The sequence below is a fragment of the Leptodactylus fuscus genome (genome assembly GCF_031893055.1).
Source record: "Leptodactylus fuscus isolate aLepFus1 chromosome 2 unlocalized genomic scaffold, aLepFus1.hap2 SUPER_2_unloc_1, whole genome shotgun sequence".
NCBI lineage: Eukaryota > Metazoa > Chordata > Amphibia > Anura > Leptodactylidae > Leptodactylus > Leptodactylus fuscus.
The window spans coordinates 656,252-673,890 of NW_027439802.1; the positions used below are offsets into that span (position 1 = coordinate 656,252).

Consider the following 17,639-nt stretch of genomic DNA (forward strand, 5'->3'; position numbering starts at 1 on the left):
AGCTTTCTTACAAGTCTTGAACATTTTACGTGATGGTTTTTACTTTCAGACCTTTCCTTCCGCTTGTAGGGTGGAGCTCCAGCCTTGTACCCAATGGATGAAGGATCTCAGGGGGCGCTGTGTTGTCTGGATAACAACCACACACATTTTATCCTGGTGGATGATGGAACACATGGGAAATATGGAGTGGAAATCCCACTGAGAAGTCGCCTGGAGAGATACATCTCCCAACAAACGATGCACAAAGGAGGTGAGAGGAGAAGTAATGTGTAGTCCTCCAGAAGAGTAGACATAGAGATGAGAGAAGACCTGACTAGGATAAGTAATGCGTAGTCCTCCAGAAGAGTAGACATAGAGATGAGAGAAGACCTGACTAGGATAAGTAATGCGTAGTCCTCCAGAAGAGTAGACATAGAGGTGAGAGGAGACCTGACCAGGATAAGTAATGTGTAGTCCTCCAGAAGAGTAGACATAGAGGTGAGAGGAGACCTGACTAGGATAAGTAATGTGTAGACCTCCAGAAGAGTAGACATAGAGGTGAGAGGAGACCTGACTAGGATAAGTAATGTGTAGTCCTCCAGAAGAGTAGACATAGAGGTGAGAGGAGACCTGACTAGGATAAGTAATGTGTAGACCTCCAGAAGAGTAGACATAGAGGTGAGAGGAGACCTGACCAGGAGAAGTAATGTGTAGTCCTCCAGAAGAGTAGACATAGAGGTGAGAGGAGACCTGACCAGAAGAATTAATGTGTAGACCCCCAGAAGAGTAGACATCGAGGTGAGAGAAGACCTGACCAGAATAAGTAACGTGTAGACCCCGAGAAGAGTAGACATAGAGGTGAGAGGAGACCTGACCAGGATAAGTAATGTGTAGTCCTCCAGAAGAGTAGATATAGAGGTGAGAGGAGACCTGACCAGGAGAAGTAATGTGTAGTCCTCCAGACGAGTAGACATAGAGGTGAGAGAAGACCTGACCAGGATAAGTAATGTGTAGACCTCCTGAAGAGTAGACATAGAGGTGAGAGGAGACCTGACCAGGAGAAGTAATGTGTAGTCCTCCAGAAGAGTAGACATAGAGGTGAGAGAAGACCTGACCAGGATAAGTAATATGTAGTCCTGCAGAAGAGTAGACATAGAGGTGAGAGAAGAACCAGGATAAGTAATGCGTAGTCCTCCAGAAGAGTAGACATAGAGGTGAGAGGAGACCTGACCAGGATAAGTAATGTGTAGACCTCCAGAAGAGTAGACATAGAGGTGAGAGAAGACCTGACCAGGAGAAGTAATGTGTAGACCTCCAGAAGAGTAGACATAGAGGTGAGAGAAGACATGTCCAGGATAAGTAATGTGTAGTCCTCCAGAAGAGTAGCATAGAGGTGAGAGAAGAACCAGGATAAGTAATGTGTAGACCTCCAGAAGAGTAGACATAGAGGTGAGAGGAGACCTGACCAGGATAAGTAATGTGTAGTCCTCCAGAAGAGTAGACATAGAGGTGAGAGGAGACCTGACCAGAAGAAGTAATGTGTAGTCCTCCAGAAGAGTAGACATAGAGATGAGAGAAGACCTGACTAGGATAAGTAATGCGTAGTCCTCCAGAAGAGTAGACATAGAGATGAGAGAAGACCTGACTAGGATAAGTAATGCGTAGTCCTCCAGAAGAGTAGACATAGAGGTGAGAGGAGACCTGACCAGGATAAGTAATGTGTAGTCCTCCAGAAGAGTAGATATAGAGGTGAGAGGAGACCTGACCAGGAGAAGTAACGTTTAGTCCTCCAGAAGAGTAGATATAGAGGTGAGAGGAGACCTCACCAGGAGAAGTAATGTGTAGACCTCCAGAAGAGTAGACCTAGAGGTGAGAGGAGACCTGACCAGGATCAGTAATGAGTAGACCTCCAGAAGAGTAGACATAGAGGTGAGAGGAGACCTGACCAGGAGAAGTAATGTGTAGACCTCCAGAAGAGTAGACATAGAGGTGAGAGGAGACCTGACCAGTAGAATTAATGTGTAGACCCCCAGAAGAGTAGACATCGAGGTGAGAGGAGACATGTCCAGGATAAGTAATGTGTAGTCCTCCAGAAGAGTAGATATAGAGGTGAGAGGAGACCTGACCAGGAGAAGTAATGTGTAGTCCTCCAGAAGAGTAGACATAGAGGTGAGAGGAGACCTGACCAGGAGAAGTAATGTGTAGACCCCGAGAAGAGTAGACATAGAGGTGAGAGGAGACCTTACCAGGAGAAGTAATGTGTAGACCTCCAGAAGAGTAGACATAGAGGTGAGAGGAGACCTGACCAGGAGAAGTAATGTGTAGACCTCCAGAAGAGTAGACATAGAGGTGAGAGGAGACCTGACCAGGAGAAGTAATGTGTAGTCCTCCAGAAGAGTAGACATAGAGGTGAGAGAAGACCTCACCAGGAGAAGTAATGTTTAGTCCTCCAGAAGAGTAGACATAGAGGTGAGAGAAGACCTGACCAGGAGAAGTAATGTTTAGTCCTCCAGAAGAGTAGACATAGAGGTGAGAGGAGACCTGACCAGAAGAAGTAATGTGTAGTCCTCCAGAAGAGTAGACATAGAGGTTAGAGGAGACCTGACCAGGAGAAGTAATGTGTAGACCCCCAGAAGAGTAGACATAGAGGTGAGAGGAGACCTGACCAGGATAAGTAATGTGTAGACCTCCAGAAGAGTAGACATAGAGGTAAGAGGAGACTTGACCAGGAGAAGTAATGTGTAGACCTCCAGAAGAGTAGACATAGAGGTAAGAGGAGACCTGACCAGGAGAAGTAATGTGTAGTCCTCCAGAAGAGTAGACATAGAGGTAAGAGGAGACTTGACCAGGAGAAGTAATGTGTAGACCTCCAGAAGAGTAGACATAGAGGTAAGAGGAGACCTGACCAGGAGAAGTAATGTGTAGTCCTCCAGAAGAGTAGACATAGAGGTGAGAGGAGACCTGACCAGGAGAAGTAATGTGTAGACCTGCAGAAGAGTAGACATAGAGGTGAGAGGAGACCTGACCAGGAGAAGTAATGTGTAGTCCTCCAGAAGAGTAGCATAGAGGTGAGAGAAGACCTGACCAGGAGAATTAATGTGTAGTCCTCCAGAAGAGTAGACCTAGAGGTGAGAGAAGAACCAGGATAAGTAATGCGTAGTCCTCCAGAAGAGTAGACATAGAGGTGAGAGGAGACCTGACCAGGAGAAGTAATGTGTAGTCCTCCAGAAGAGTAGACATAGAGGTGAGAGGAGACCTGACCAGGATAAGTAATGTGTAGTCCTCCAGAAGAGTAGACATAGAGGTGAGAGGAGACCTGACCAGGATAAGTAATGCGTAGTCCTCCAGAAGAGTAGACATAGAGGTAAGAGGAGACCTGACCAGGAGAAGTAATGTGTAGTCCTCCAGAAGAGTAGACATAGAGGTGAGAGGAGACCTGACCAGAAGAAGTAATGTGTAGTCCTCCAGAAGAGTAGACATAGAGGTTAGAGGAGACCTGACCAGGAGAAGTAATGTGTAGACCCCCAGAAGAGTAGACATAGAGGTGAGAGGAGACCTGACCAGGATAAGTAATGTGTAGACCTCCAGAAGAGTAGACATAGAGGTAAGAGGAGACTTGACCAGGAGAAGTAATGTGTAGACCTCCAGAAGAGTAGACATAGAGGTAAGAGGAGACCTGACCAGGAGAAGTAATGTGTAGTCCTCCAGAAGAGTAGACATAGAGGTAAGAGGAGACTTGACCAGGAGAAGTAATGTGTAGACCTCCAGAAGAGTAGACATAGAGGTAAGAGGAGACCTGACCAGGAGAAGTAATGTGTAGTCCTCCAGAAGAGTAGACATAGAGGTGAGAGGAGACCTGACCAGGAGAAGTAATGTGTAGACCTGCAGAAGAGTAGACATAGAGGTGAGAGGAGACCTGACCAGGAGAAGTAATGTGTAGTCCTCCAGAAGAGTAGCATAGAGGTGAGAGAAGACCTGACCAGGAGAATTAATGTGTAGTCCTCCAGAAGAGTAGACCTAGAGGTGAGAGAAGAACCAGGATAAGTAATGCGTAGTCCTCCAGAAGAGTAGACATAGAGGTGAGAGGAGACCTGACCAGGAGAAGTAATGTGTAGTCCTCCAGAAGAGTAGACATAGAGGTGAGAGGAGACCTGACCAGGATAAGTAATGTGTAGTCCTCCAGAAGAGTAGACATAGAGGTGAGAGGAGACCTGACCAGGATAAGTAATGCGTAGTCCTCCAGAAGAGTAGACATAGAGGTGAGAGGAGACCTGACCAGGATAAGTAATGTGTAGTCCTCCAGAAGAGTAGACATAGAGGTGAGAGGAGACCTGACCAGGATAAGTAATGCGTAGTCCTCCAGAAGAGTAGACATAGAGGTGAGAGGAGACCTGACCAGGAGAAGTAATGTGTAGTCCTCCAGAAGAGTAGACATAGAGGTGAGAGGAGACCTGACCAGGAGAAGTAATGTGTAGACCCCCAGAAGAGTAGACATAGAGGTGAGAGGAGACCTGACCAGGATAAGTAATGTGTAGACCTCCAGAAGAGTAGACATAGAGGTGAGAGGAGACCTGACCAGGAGAAGTAATGTGTAGACCTCCAGAAGAGTAGACATAGAGGTGAGAGGAGACCTGACCAGGAGAAGTAATGTGTAGACCTCCAGAAGAGTAGACATAGAGGTGAGAGGAGACCTGACCAGGATAAGTAATGAGTAGACCTGCAGAAGAGTAGACATAGAGGTTAGAGGAGACCTGACCAGGATAAGTAATGTGTAGTCCTCCAGAAGAGTAGACATAGAGGTGAGAGGAGACCTGACCAGGATAAGTAATGAGTAGACCTCCAGAAGAGTAGACATAGAGGTGAGAGGAGACCTGACCAGGATAAGTAATGAGTAGACCTGCAGAAGAGTAGACATAGAGGTTAGAGGAGACCTGACCAGGATAAGTAATGTGTAGTCCTCCAGAAGAGTAGACATAGAGGTGAGAGGAGACCTGACCAGGATAAGTAATGTGTAGTCCTCCAGAAGAGTAGATATAGAGGTGAGAGGAGACCTGACCAGGATAAGTAATGAGTAGACCTCCAGAAGAGTAGACATAGAGGTGAGAGGAGACCTGACCAGGAGAAGTAATGTGTAGTCCTCCAGAAGAGTAGACATAGAGGTGAGAGGAGACCTGACCAGGATAAGTAATGAGTAGACCTCTGGTAGTGTAGACACCGGGATGACGAATGAGAGTAATTATTACTAGCCAAATGTTCATGCCGTTCCCTGGGACAGATCTAATGTCCCCCACAGAGAACTGCTGCATGGTACAATCCATTTAGTGAATGAACCTGCAGCTCTGAAGATGTGGCCTTACAGGATCGAGGCCACTTATCCAGGTCAGAGTAGCTCCCATTTTCGTGGATGGCAGGAGGAGAGAAGGCAAAGTTGTGACAGGTGGAGATATGCTACCTGAGGCCGATCTGGCGGAGATATTCTTCTCGGGCTCGTCTATGGTTGTCTTTCTGTGACTATCTGGAGCCACAGCTCAAATCTTTCTACAAATGAAAAATTTCAGCCCCAAAACCATTGTCCTGCCAGTTTGAGATTCATGAATGTGCCCCATTGTCCTCTAGTCAAGGCAAACGCAATGTTTTTTGCTTTGTCTTTCAAAGGACATTACATGTCAGATCAGATCAGGCCATCATGTTCTAGAGCTGATCTTACAGGTTCTGAGCATGGTCAGGAATGACAGATGTGAAAGGACAATGTCAGCCATGTGACCGGACCCCACCATGTGTAAACAGGTTGGAGCAGAAGAGGGAACAGGAAATCTTTGAGCTATTTGTTGTCTATTGTGGTTGAAAGCAACAGAGCAAATGTACAAATACAAAGGTGACAGAATTGTGGTGCAATTTGTGCGGCAAGAAGGAGTGGCTTGGTAAAAAGGGTGCGGCTTAAGATTTGTGCCAAAAACTGCACCAAAATTTCAGTAAATTCTTTGTCGAAATAGCAGATATCAACTAGATCGGATTAGACAAGGTTAGGAAATCTGCTCCTGGAGACGGGATGGCTTGGGGCCACAATATTCCGGCCCTATCACATGATGGAGACATATCAGGGTGATGGGACTTCTCCAATCTCTGTCTTACAGGAACAGCAATTAAGATTCCGATCGTTTGTGTGGTGTTGGAAGGAGGCCCAGGAACCCTGGACGTGAGTATCGGACACACCGACTGCTCCAGACTCTTGTATCATCCTTGGTTCTCTCTAGATTCATCTCACTGTCACTTCATTCTTAGGGTCAATGATTCTTGTTTAAGCGCTTGCTTTATCTCAGGTTCTTCAGTTCTCCTTGGGAATCTCAGGACAGATTCTCAGTGCAATGGATGACTCAGCCACACTGATCACTTGATATGTCACAGGTACATTGGTGGAGCCTTCAGAATGAAAGGCCCCAGATCACAGCCAACAATGCCAAGAAGCTTCTGGCACTGAACATCTGACACTGGTGTAAGTCACAGTCCATTCAGGTCAGCGACTCTACACAAAGGACTAAGTTGTGCCAAGTTCTCAGTACCATGAAGGATCTGATGTGTACATATGGGTGGACCACTGTGGTCGGAGGTCATTGCAGCTAAATTTAAGGTGTCGTAAAACGAGGGCTTGTTCCTTCGCTGAGGACAGTGAATGGGTTTGGAGACAATTTCTCTCCAACTTCATATGAAGTCAGTGCATTGTTCTGTCTACAGACCATCTACAGCTCCATGTGTAATAACACGCCGTGTGTCATTGTGGAAGGATCTGGGCGTGTGGCCGATATCATCGCACAAGTGGCAAACCTTAGTTCTTCAAAGATTACCATCTCCCTTATTAAAGACAAACTGAGGAACCTTTTCCAGGACACTTATGACAGTTTCACAGAAGCTCAGATTATCATGTGGACCAAGAAGGTAACACACGAGAAACAGCCAAACCCACAGGCTGAAGAACATCGCTTGGGCCCTGGCCAATCGGCCAATGAAGAGGCGTCTTTACATTGTTCATGATTTGTTTTCTATAGATTCAAGACATTGTGCGAATGGGATCTCTGCTGACCATCCTGAGGGAAGAGAAAGTAGGAGATGAAGGAATGGATGTCGCTATCCTCCAGGCTTTACTCAAAGGTCAGTGTCCGTCTCATACACCACTATAGAGGGTATCCTTGTCCAAGACCACCACACCCAGGGATCATCTCACACAAGTCCTTCTCTCACCTCTATGTCCACTCTTCTGGAGGTCTACACATTACTTATCCTGATTATCCTGGTTCCCCCCACCACACCCAGGGATCATCTCACACAAGCCCTTCTCTCACCTCTATGTCTACTCTTCTGGAGGTCTACACATTACTTATCCTGATTATCCTGGTTCCCCCCACCACACCCAGGGATCATCTCACACAAGTCCTTCTCTCACCTCTATGTCTACTCTTCTGGAGGTCCACACATTACTTATCCTGATTATCCTGGTTCCCCCCACCACACCCAGGGATCATCTCACACAAGTCCTTCACTCACCTCTATGTCTACTCTTCTGGAGGTCTACACATTACTTATCCTGATTATCCTGGTTCCCCCCACCACACCCAGGGATCATCTCACACAAGTCCTTCACTCACCTCTATGTCTACTCTTCTGGAGGTCTACACATTACTTATCCTGATTATCCTGGTTCCCCCCACCACACCCAGGGATCATCTCACACAAGTCCTTCTCTCACCTCTATGTCTACTCTTCTGGAGGTCTACACATTACTTATCCTGATTATCCTGGTTCCCCCCACCACACCCAGGGATCATCTCACACAAGTCCTTCTCTCACCTCTATGTCCACTCTTCTGGAGGTCTACACATTACTTATCCTGATTATCCTGGTTCCCCCCACCACACCCAGGGATCATCTCACACAAGCCCTTCTCTCACCTCTATGTCTACTCTTCTGGAGGTCTACACATTACTTATCCTGATTATCCTGGTTCCCCCCACCACACCCAGGGATCATCTCACACAAGCCCTTCTCTCACCTCTATGTCTACTCTTCTGGAGGTCTACACATTACTTATCCTGATTATCCTGGTTCCCCCCACCACACCCAGGGATCATCTCACACAAGCCCTTCTCTCACCTCTATGTCTACTCTTCTGGAGGTCCACACATTACTTATCCTGATTATCCTGGTTCCCCCCACCACACCCAGGGATCATCTCACACAAGTCCTTCTCTCACCTCTATGTCCACTCTTCTGGAGGTCCACACATTACTTATCCTGATTATCCTGGTTCCCCCCACCACACCCAGGGATCATCTCACACAAGTCCTTCCTCCTGACTCCAGGTCCTATAATGATGGGGATAGGTATTGTAGGGTATTGTTCCACCACAGCCGATGTGATATCATGCCTGAGGCCGGTGGACATGGTGGTGGCACATGTCATGTGTATGTCTTAGTGGCAGCTCTGTCATTGCTCATACTTCAAGAGTTATATTGGTATCAATGAAAAATCAGAGCCTTGGAATGGCGACCTGGAATCTCGTGTCCTTGTCTTGCAGCATCTCACAGTCCTGACTACTATGGACAAGAAAACTGGGATCATCAGCTGAAACTCGCTGTGTCTTGGAACCGGCCAGATATTGCTGAGACACAGATCTTTACTGAAGACTGGACTTGGAAGGTAAAATCATTGCCCTGCTGAGTCCTCCATTACTATTGTCCAGTGTTGGGTGTCTCCGGCCCATATCCTCCACCTTCACCCCATATATCACACTTGATACTTTCCATTGTTGTTGTATTTTCCTTATTACTCACATTTATATCCTTATGCAATCATTCTAAGGTTACAGACATGTGAGGTGGCGGGGCCACCATCAGGGCATAGGGGTTGCGGCTTTCACCGCAGTATCTCTATTATTTTGGTTAGGTTCTTATTTCTCCATTAATTTGTTAAACTCCCTGATGAATCTGGTGATGTGCTGTATTCTAGAGGAGAGCTCATATGGGCGACACGAATCGCCAGACGTGTTCTATATCTGTCCTTGGTGAGAGGTCGTAGATTTGGGCAGCCTCATCTGCATATTGCTATCCCAGCTGGACTCTACCATTGTCCTACGTCACGTCCTAACTGAGCGCTATATCTATATGTATCCTGCTTCTAGATCAGGCTGGGGGACGGACACCAGATCTTTGCAGTATTATAGACATTGCCCGGAGGACTCTGAGATTCGGAGTATTCAGCACCGGTTCACCACTTATTGTTCTTATTGATTTAGGTCTGGGTTTTAATTATGACAATAAATATTGAGATTAAATCAGATTCTTTATAATATCTTGGCCATTTTCTTAGACAATTCGACCGTGGGTAACCACCAGCTGCGCTACAGGGTGAATGTCCCAAAGTGACCCATTCCACCAATAATACAGTCAGTCCCAGGGTACGAGGATTGGTAATGAAGATAACCCTCATTTCTATTGTATGTAATGGTGGGGGTATTGGTGTCCAGGTCAATGTGGTGGTCACCAGTTATAAGACAGCAGGAGCTACATATGTAGAAGGCTCTTTATATATAGCACTGGCCTCACCCCCTAATATAGGAGAGACGCGCCCATCGGACAAGATCAATGGAACCCAAACCAGCTGGGGATAGTCAGGGATTTGGGGTCACTCCAAATGGTGACTAAGATCAGCTAAGACCAACACTGGTGAAGCTACTGAATGGCCGATGGCCCTATGCCGGCCCTTGTGGTAAGGCAGGAGCTTCAGGAGCAGAGACAGATAAATCGGGAGTTCCCAGAGTCCTGATGGGGCGATCCAGTACTAGAGTAGTCCTAGTGTGTACTGAGCGGTACTGATGTGAGGGAACGTGCTCGAGATGTCATAGAGAGTGTCTGATCTGCGTCATGTCACCTGCAGTCTGTCTCCAGATGGATTTAGCAGGATGTTTAGAGCGACAGTCGGTTTAATAGTGGTAGAGAGTAGGGATCAATCCCGCTAAGAGGAGAAAGAAGCACGTCATAATACACGACACCGTATAACGGTAGGATCCCCCTAATACTCATTTACACAGAGTTTATGGAAAGCACAGGGACTGGTTAAGGACATTGTTGTGTCTCTGAGGACAGCTTTTGTGTATTTCAGCCGTCTGATCTGCATCCCAGTCTGACGCTGTCGCTGATCGAGGATAAGCCTTCCTTTGTCCGCCTCTTCTTGGAACGTGGAGTGAGTTTATCAGAATACGTCACTTGGGACACTCTCACGTACTTATACAATAACACAGACCCTTCCAGTCTTATTCACACCAAGCTGGAGAGAATGGCGGCTGGGGAAGGATCAAGAAAGAGAGTTGGACCCACCATTGACTTATACCATGTGTCCCGAGTCCTTGAGGAGCTTCTGGGAGATCTTTCTGAAGCCCTGTATCCGGAAGGAAAGCATCGCATAAGCCATGCTCAGGTCAACATCAAGGTGAACATCTAGGCTGTAGGAGGACATGCACACACCATCAGATGTATTCACATCTCTCTCTACGTACCGGCACAAATGTATTAAGATTGGCGTATCGTACATCAGTCCTAATGAATAGCTTGACTGGAGCAGGAACCGAGAGACTCATGAAGAGGTTACGGCCCTTTCATAAATCTGTCGGGAGTCCTAGTGCCAGGTGGGAACTGATGTAGATTTCTATTCTAACTGGTGTGCATTGTAACAAAAAAATCCGGTTGAGGTGAGGATCGGGGATTGAGAATGTGCCTTAATGTCCTCCCTCTACACCAGTCATTGTGTGCCCAGGACGTGGTGGGCTCGGGACCTCCAGGAGATGTTCCAGTTGGTGTGAGCCATAATACTACAACTCTACTACAGCCCATATATTGCATATATACATATTGCGTCTCTTACATTTCAGATGAATGTTAAAGTGGCCGTGATGAAGAAACATAAGAAGGTTCAGCATCTGGAGCATCCGGTGCGCGATCTTCTCCTATGGTGCATTGTACAGAATCGGAAGGATCTTGCAGATATCATCTGGAGTCAGGTGATTTCTTCTAAGTTGATATGACCTCGGGACCTTACACCTTCCTACATCCCAATGGTCACTGTGCTGCTACTACTACTAGACATGGCCAAACTGCTTCATCGCCATCTGGTTAAGAATTTTTGGGATTTGCCATTGACAATTATTATACTGTCTCTTTAGGCCCCAGAATATAATAATTGGTGGCCAGAAAGGTCTGTTTAAATTAAAAACAAAAAAACAAGTCACCTTCTTGGGTGTTCAGTTCTTCTTCACAGGCAGTGCGCCATCTTCTCTGGCCTCCAGGTCCTTGCTAAGGCCTGTGATTGGACCTGGGGACAAGAGAAGCCCAAGCCAGGAATAATCCCAGAACAACCAAGAATGCCATGGCGGAGCCCAGGAAAGGTCGTTTTTCCTTTACTCGTACAGACCTTCCCTGGCTTATGGGAATTATATTTTGGGGTTTTAAGAGACCATTCCGTATCATCCAACTTGCCGTGCATTTCCTATCTGAATCCAAAAGTCCTGGTGGACCTCTCTAATATTCACATAACAAAGGTTACGTACCTAGATTCTGAATTCTTACGCCATGTAGCACCAGAAGCAAAAACTCAGATTTTTGTCTCCTCAATGGGTGTTGAGATGGGCCAAGGCAGAGGGGCACAATTGTGTTCCCACCCAGCACCTAATGCACATTACATTGAGGACACATTGTGGGTCTTCTCTTGAGTTCGGTCATTTGTGTTCCTTTCCTTCAGGGTCAGGACTGTATCGCTGGGGCTTTAGCTTGTACCAAGATCCTGAAAGCTCTATCTAAAGAGGAGGACGATACTGGAACTATAGATGAGATGAAGGCCTTGGCTGATGTCTATGAGGAGAGGGCTGTAGGTGAGAACAATGTCCATTACGGAGCCGTGCAGGCTACTTCTGCCATTTGTCATCTTAAGTTCTGTGTTTTTGAGCAGGAGTCTTCTCTGAATGTTATCGATATGATGAAAAACGAGCAGAACTTCTCCTGATCCGAGTGTCTCCTAAATGGGGTAAAACTACCAGTCTCGAACTTGCTCAGGAGTCCCAAGCTCAGAGCTTCATGTCTCACGGAGGAGTACAGGTGTGTGCCCTTCATGTTTATGCAGGTATAAAGTGGGCCTTCACCTAGGGGGGAGACGATGGTTGTGCCTGGAGTTGTCAGGTGGTCATTCACCTTCGGTAATTGCCGACTGAATACTCATTAGGCCAGCAGCTTGTCTTCTCCATCCGTTCACACACTTATAGGTGGTCTCTGCCTAGTGGGGAGAGTAGAATAACCTGCTGCCAAAAATCTCTGGGGTAGGCAATCCCGTGTTAAAATCTTACATACCCAACCCTTCTATGACAATTGCCATGAGGGTAAATTTGGGACACCCCAATAATATTAGAAGGTCATCTGGTCCTGCCAAAATTGTTGGGTTCCACCATTGCTAAGCTAATGTGATGCATTCATACAAGTATACACAGTTCATATAAGGGCACCTTAAAGGGATTTTACCTAAACCCCATAATCCACATGGGCAGTGGACATTAGGCTTAGCGAGTGATCACTGTGGCCGTCCACACGATGGAGACCTCAACGGACACGTGTCTGTGTCAGCCATATTGTTTGTGCCCTGTGACTAAAAACAGAGAGCCCGGGTGGGGGGAGGTTTGCATTTCAGAATTCTGGATTTTTAGACTCACAGTCCCTACTTGAACCCTATGAAGAAGCTGGACGAAAAATGAAAGAGACCCCCAACGACTCTGGAGCCTGGACAGAGAAGAAATATAAAGGGGGCAAATATTTTGTCAGGTGGAGGATTTGGGAGGTCATTGGTTATTTTATCTAATGTACACAGGTCAGAGATAATATAGTACATCTTGAAGGGGGCAGAAACTTTTACCATGAACTATAATTGTCCTGGTCAGCCTGTGTGGAGGTATCCAGTAGGTGGTCCTAGCTGTGGGGTGTGCACATGATGGCCGCCACTATGGGCGTCTTGATCTTTTAGATTCCGAGCTTCTTTCTTCTTCCTACTAGATGTTCCTTACTAAGACGTGGTGGGGCCGGCTGTCGGTGGACAATGGTTTCATTGAGATTATTTTATGTATGTTATTCTTCCCACTCATCTACAGCGGTCTTATCACTTTCCGGTAGGTCTCTCGCCCATAACCTCCTTATATTTCCATCCAATTCACGTGATGTTATTAGAACTGAGCGCTCCCATATTGACTTCATTATAGAAAAGGATATGTGACAAACCAGCCTGGAGGTGAACGAAGCCCAAAGGAGCGTCAGAAGAGCATAAGAATCCATCAGAGGAACAACAGGACACAGCGCCCCCATGGGTGAGGGTAAAGGAGATGAAGAGATGGGACTTGTAATGGCAGCTCACCAATGGCAGGAGGGATATGGGACAAATACAAGTTCTGTTCTCCTTATCACATAGTGTCCAGGATGACCAATAGTCCTTCACTACCTGCAGGCCACCAACAAGAACTAGAACATCAGTGGTGGTGGTGGGGCAGGAGTGTGGTGACCTCCAATAGAGTCACATTTAGGGAATTCCCTCCTAGACATCTCCTTCATGTCTGTAATAGGCAGGTGATCAGATTGATCCAGAACATTCACATTTTGGGATCTTCTACAAACACCGTTGTCCCAGGTTCCTTCTCACAAATCTCATGTTTGTTAGGACAATACCTGGAATTTCGAGCAAGGACCTTCTGGTAATGGTGAAAAGCCTTCATCCCCTCCATGACACGTGATAGTAACTTGTGTGCTCTGCATTGTGATTATTGGGTGTCTTTCCCTCCCGATGCTGACGTCTTTGTCTCTCACAGGCCGAAACCTTACAGCTGTCCATGGAAGTTTATGGCTTTCTTCAATGCCCCAATAGTTAAGTTCTATTACAACGTGGCGTCATATATCGGGTTTCTTTGGCTCTTCGCTTATGTCTTGATGATGGATTTTCAGACCTCTCCATCCTGGAAGGAATACCTATTGTACGCTTGGGTCTTCACCCTCTTGTGCGAGGAGTTGCGGCAGGTTGGTTCCACGTTTTAGAATGTGTCTGATTGTGAAATACCATAAATCTTTTTGTGACATGAGCCGAGGAGTCAATGATCTTTTTTTTAATAAAGACCTCTCTGTTCCCCACTGTGATTCCCCGGACACTGCGTGGATGACCAACCTGGGGTGGACCTAACACTGGCCATCCCCATAACTATACTCTGTCTTCATCTTCCTAAGCTGTGCCCTTCCACTGTTGTCACTGTTTCCCCACCAGTTGGCCCTCACAATAAGGTTTCTACCTTGTAATGGACGCTGGTTCCTCCTCCTGATAGTTTGTCTCTCCTTTGGGTAGTCGTCCGCAGTCTTGACTGGGATTTCTCTGTTTTGCAGTTATTATACGATCCAGATCAGAGTGGATTTGTGTTTAATTTTGTCCAGTACATCACACAGTTTTGGAACCAGGTGGACACGGTGGCCCTGTTGCTGTTTATTGTGGGGCTGATCTGCAGGTGAGGGGTACATAAAATTTATACCATCAGACCCTAAAGCCTCACAATATGGTGGCACTAAACAATTGGTGAAGTTGCGCTGTCGTTGAGAGTCCATTATTCTTCTAGATTGGTCAGCCCAGACACTGTCTACTTGGGTCGCGTCTTCCTGTCTTTGGACTTCATGATCTTCTGTATTGGCTTCATGCACATATTCATAGTCAGCAAAGTTCTAGGGCCGAAGATCATTATTCTCCGTCGAATGGTGAGTTATCTGCAGAGGTCCCTGACTGACACATTGGACAAAGATATTCTAGAATTGAATTGTCCATTTGTCTTCTACAGGTCTTGGACATTTTCTTCTTTCTCTTCCTTTTGGCCATTTGGATCGTATCTTATGGTGTTGCTAACCAGGCAATTCTGATCTCCAATGAGAACCGGTTAAACTGGATCTTTCGTAATGTCATCTATAGTCCGTATCTCACTCTCTTTGGTCAGATTCCATCTTATGTGGACAGTAAGTAACTAGACTGGTGAATAACCAGATGGATCCATTTACCGAGAGGACATAATAATTCCTATACATTCACTTTCAGGTTTGAACTTTGACTCAACAAAATGTTCCCAAAATGGCACCGATCCCAGCCTGCCAAAATGTGTGTACAACGATGGAAATGGCAGCACTTTGTTCCCGGAGTGGCTGACCATCATACTGTTGTGCTTGTATCTCCTGCTGGCCAACATTCTTCTGCTTAATCTCCTGATTGCCATGTTCAGGTAGGTGCCCCATCGAGGGGGCTGGAGAGGACTGAGCTGTAGCTCGGAGGGCTCGGACTGCAGTCCTGGTGTCATCTCTAAATACAATGGTCAAGTCGAAGAGGCTACTCATTGGTATTACTGAAATGTCTGATGACAGGGAGCAATGGATTGTACTCACCAGTCCTATCTCTGTTCTTGGTATACTTGGTTGGGTCTCATGGTGTCACCTTGTAGAACTCATGGTGGTCCTTTCTCCCTGCCGTAGTTACACCTTCGCAGACATTGAAAGTCACACAGATCAGGTATGGAAGTTCCAACGCTTTGGCTTGATAAAAGAATATAATGAACGCCCGGCGGCTCCTCCACCCCTCATCTTCTTCACCCACGTCTATATCCTCCTGAAGAATGTCATTTGTAGATTTCCTGCTCCGGGACACAAAGTGCTGAGTGAGTGAAAGCAGAAATGTCTCATTCCAGATTTCCTATTCTCCGCATTCTCAGATAACTTCTTCTCTTTATATAGTTCATCAGCTTTACTCTATAACATGGCAGGAGACCCAGACCTGAAATAATCCAACACAACCATAACTCATTGCAGGATGTCTACTAGGAGAGGACCAGGACTTATCACTGCTCTCCTGGGAATCCTACATGAGGGACAACTATCAGCAAGTACAGCAACAGAAAGAAGGACAAAGCCAAGAGAATCTGGTGAAGGAGACAGCGCAGAGGTGAGGAGACCATGTGTGCCGAGAACATGGGAAGAACTTCAGAGGAACCAAGTGAAATGGTGACATTATATCATGTAGAATATAGCCAAAATGTCTGATAATACTACAGTGCTGGCCAAAAGTATTGCCCCCCCCCCCTGCAATTCTATCAGATAATCCTCGTGTTCTTCCAGAAAATGATTGCAAGCACAAATTCTTTGGTATTATCTCCATTTAATTTGTCTTCAATGGAAAACCACAAAAAAAATAGTCAAAAAGCCAAATGGGATATAATTCCACAGCAAACATAAAAAAGGGTGTGGACAAAAGTATTGGCACTGTTTGAGAAATCATGTGATGCTTCTCTAATTTGTGTAATTAACAGCACCTGTTACTTACCTGAGGCACCTAACAGGTGGTGGCAATAACTAAATCACACTCGCAGCCAGTTGAAATGGATTAAAGTTGACTCCACCTCTGTCCTGTGTCCTTGTGTGACCACCAGATTGTATATAGTGTCCTATCTACAGGCTATAGAGGTGCAGATTGTATATACAGTGTTGGCCAAAAGTATTGGCCCCCCTGCAGTTCTGTCAGATAATACTCGCTGTCCCCCAGATAATGATTACACAGCACAGACTCTTATATAGTATATAAGTGACACAGGGTATATACAGTATCAGTATCGCCCCCTGCAGTCCTGTCAGATAATCCTCGCTGTCCCCCAGATAATGATTACACAGCACAGACTCTTATATAGTATATAAGTGACACAGGGTATATACAGTATGAGTATCGCCCCCTGCAGTCCTGTCAGATAATCCTCGCTGTCCCCCAGATAATGATTACACAGCACAGACTCTTATATAGTATATAAGTGACACAGGGTATATACAGTATAAGTATCGCCCCCTGCAGTCCTGTCAGATAATCCTCGCTGTCTCCCAGATAATGATTACACAGCACAGACTCTTATATAGTATATAAGTGACACAGGGTATATACAGTATAAGTATCGCCCCCTGCAGTCCTGTCAGATAATCCTCAGTGTCCCCCAGATAATGATTACACAGCACAGACTCCTATATAGTATATAAGTGACACAGGGTATATACAGTATAAGTATCGCCCCCTGCAGTCCTGTCAGATAATCCTCGCTGTCCCCAGATAATGATTACACAGCACAGACTCTTATATAGTATATAAGTGACACAGGGTATATACAGTATAAGTATCGCCCCCTGCAGTCCTGTCAGATAATCCTCAGTGTCCCCCAGATAATGATTACACAGCACAGACTCCTATATAGTATATAAGTGACACAGGGTATATACAGTATAAGTATCGCCCCCTGCAGTCCTGTCAGATAATCCTCGCTGTCTCCCAGATAATGATTACACAGCACAGACTCTTATATAGTATATAAGTGACACAGGGTATATACAGTATAAGTATCGCCCCCTGCAGTCCTGTCAGATAATCCTCGCTGTCCCCAGATAATGATTACACAGCACAGACTCTTATATAGTATATAAGTGACACAGGGTATATACAGTATAAGTATCGCCCCCTGCAGTCCTGTCAGATAATCCTCGCTGTCCCCCAGATAATGATTACACAGCACAGACTCTTATATAGTATATAAGTGA

At 46.0% G+C, this 17,639-nt stretch overlaps 1 protein-coding gene across 1 annotated transcript in view; it reads left to right on the plus strand.

Annotated features, from left to right (window-relative positions):
- The window catches only part of LOC142186322 (transient receptor potential cation channel subfamily M member 2-like), a 44,627-nt gene that overhangs the window by 10,847 nt on the left and 16,141 nt on the right, over nucleotides 1–17,639 (plus strand). The window contains exons 6-23 of the mRNA XM_075261150.1: nucleotides 70–250; nucleotides 6,114–6,175; nucleotides 6,712–6,912; nucleotides 7,023–7,125; nucleotides 8,549–8,670; nucleotides 10,132–10,458; nucleotides 10,898–11,026; nucleotides 11,764–11,893; nucleotides 11,971–12,116; nucleotides 13,059–13,171; nucleotides 13,262–13,366; nucleotides 13,862–14,066; nucleotides 14,424–14,542; nucleotides 14,651–14,786; nucleotides 14,867–15,038; nucleotides 15,118–15,298; nucleotides 15,546–15,727; nucleotides 15,879–16,011. Of these exons, the coding sequence (XP_075117251.1) occupies nucleotides 70–250; nucleotides 6,114–6,175; nucleotides 6,712–6,912; nucleotides 7,023–7,125; nucleotides 8,549–8,670; nucleotides 10,132–10,458; nucleotides 10,898–11,026; nucleotides 11,764–11,893; nucleotides 11,971–12,116; nucleotides 13,059–13,171; nucleotides 13,262–13,366; nucleotides 13,862–14,066; nucleotides 14,424–14,542; nucleotides 14,651–14,786; nucleotides 14,867–15,038; nucleotides 15,118–15,298; nucleotides 15,546–15,727; nucleotides 15,879–16,011 (2,747 nt within the window). The remainder of the gene's footprint in view (nucleotides 1–69; nucleotides 251–6,113; nucleotides 6,176–6,711; nucleotides 6,913–7,022; nucleotides 7,126–8,548; nucleotides 8,671–10,131; nucleotides 10,459–10,897; nucleotides 11,027–11,763; nucleotides 11,894–11,970; nucleotides 12,117–13,058; nucleotides 13,172–13,261; nucleotides 13,367–13,861; nucleotides 14,067–14,423; nucleotides 14,543–14,650; nucleotides 14,787–14,866; nucleotides 15,039–15,117; nucleotides 15,299–15,545; nucleotides 15,728–15,878; nucleotides 16,012–17,639) is intronic.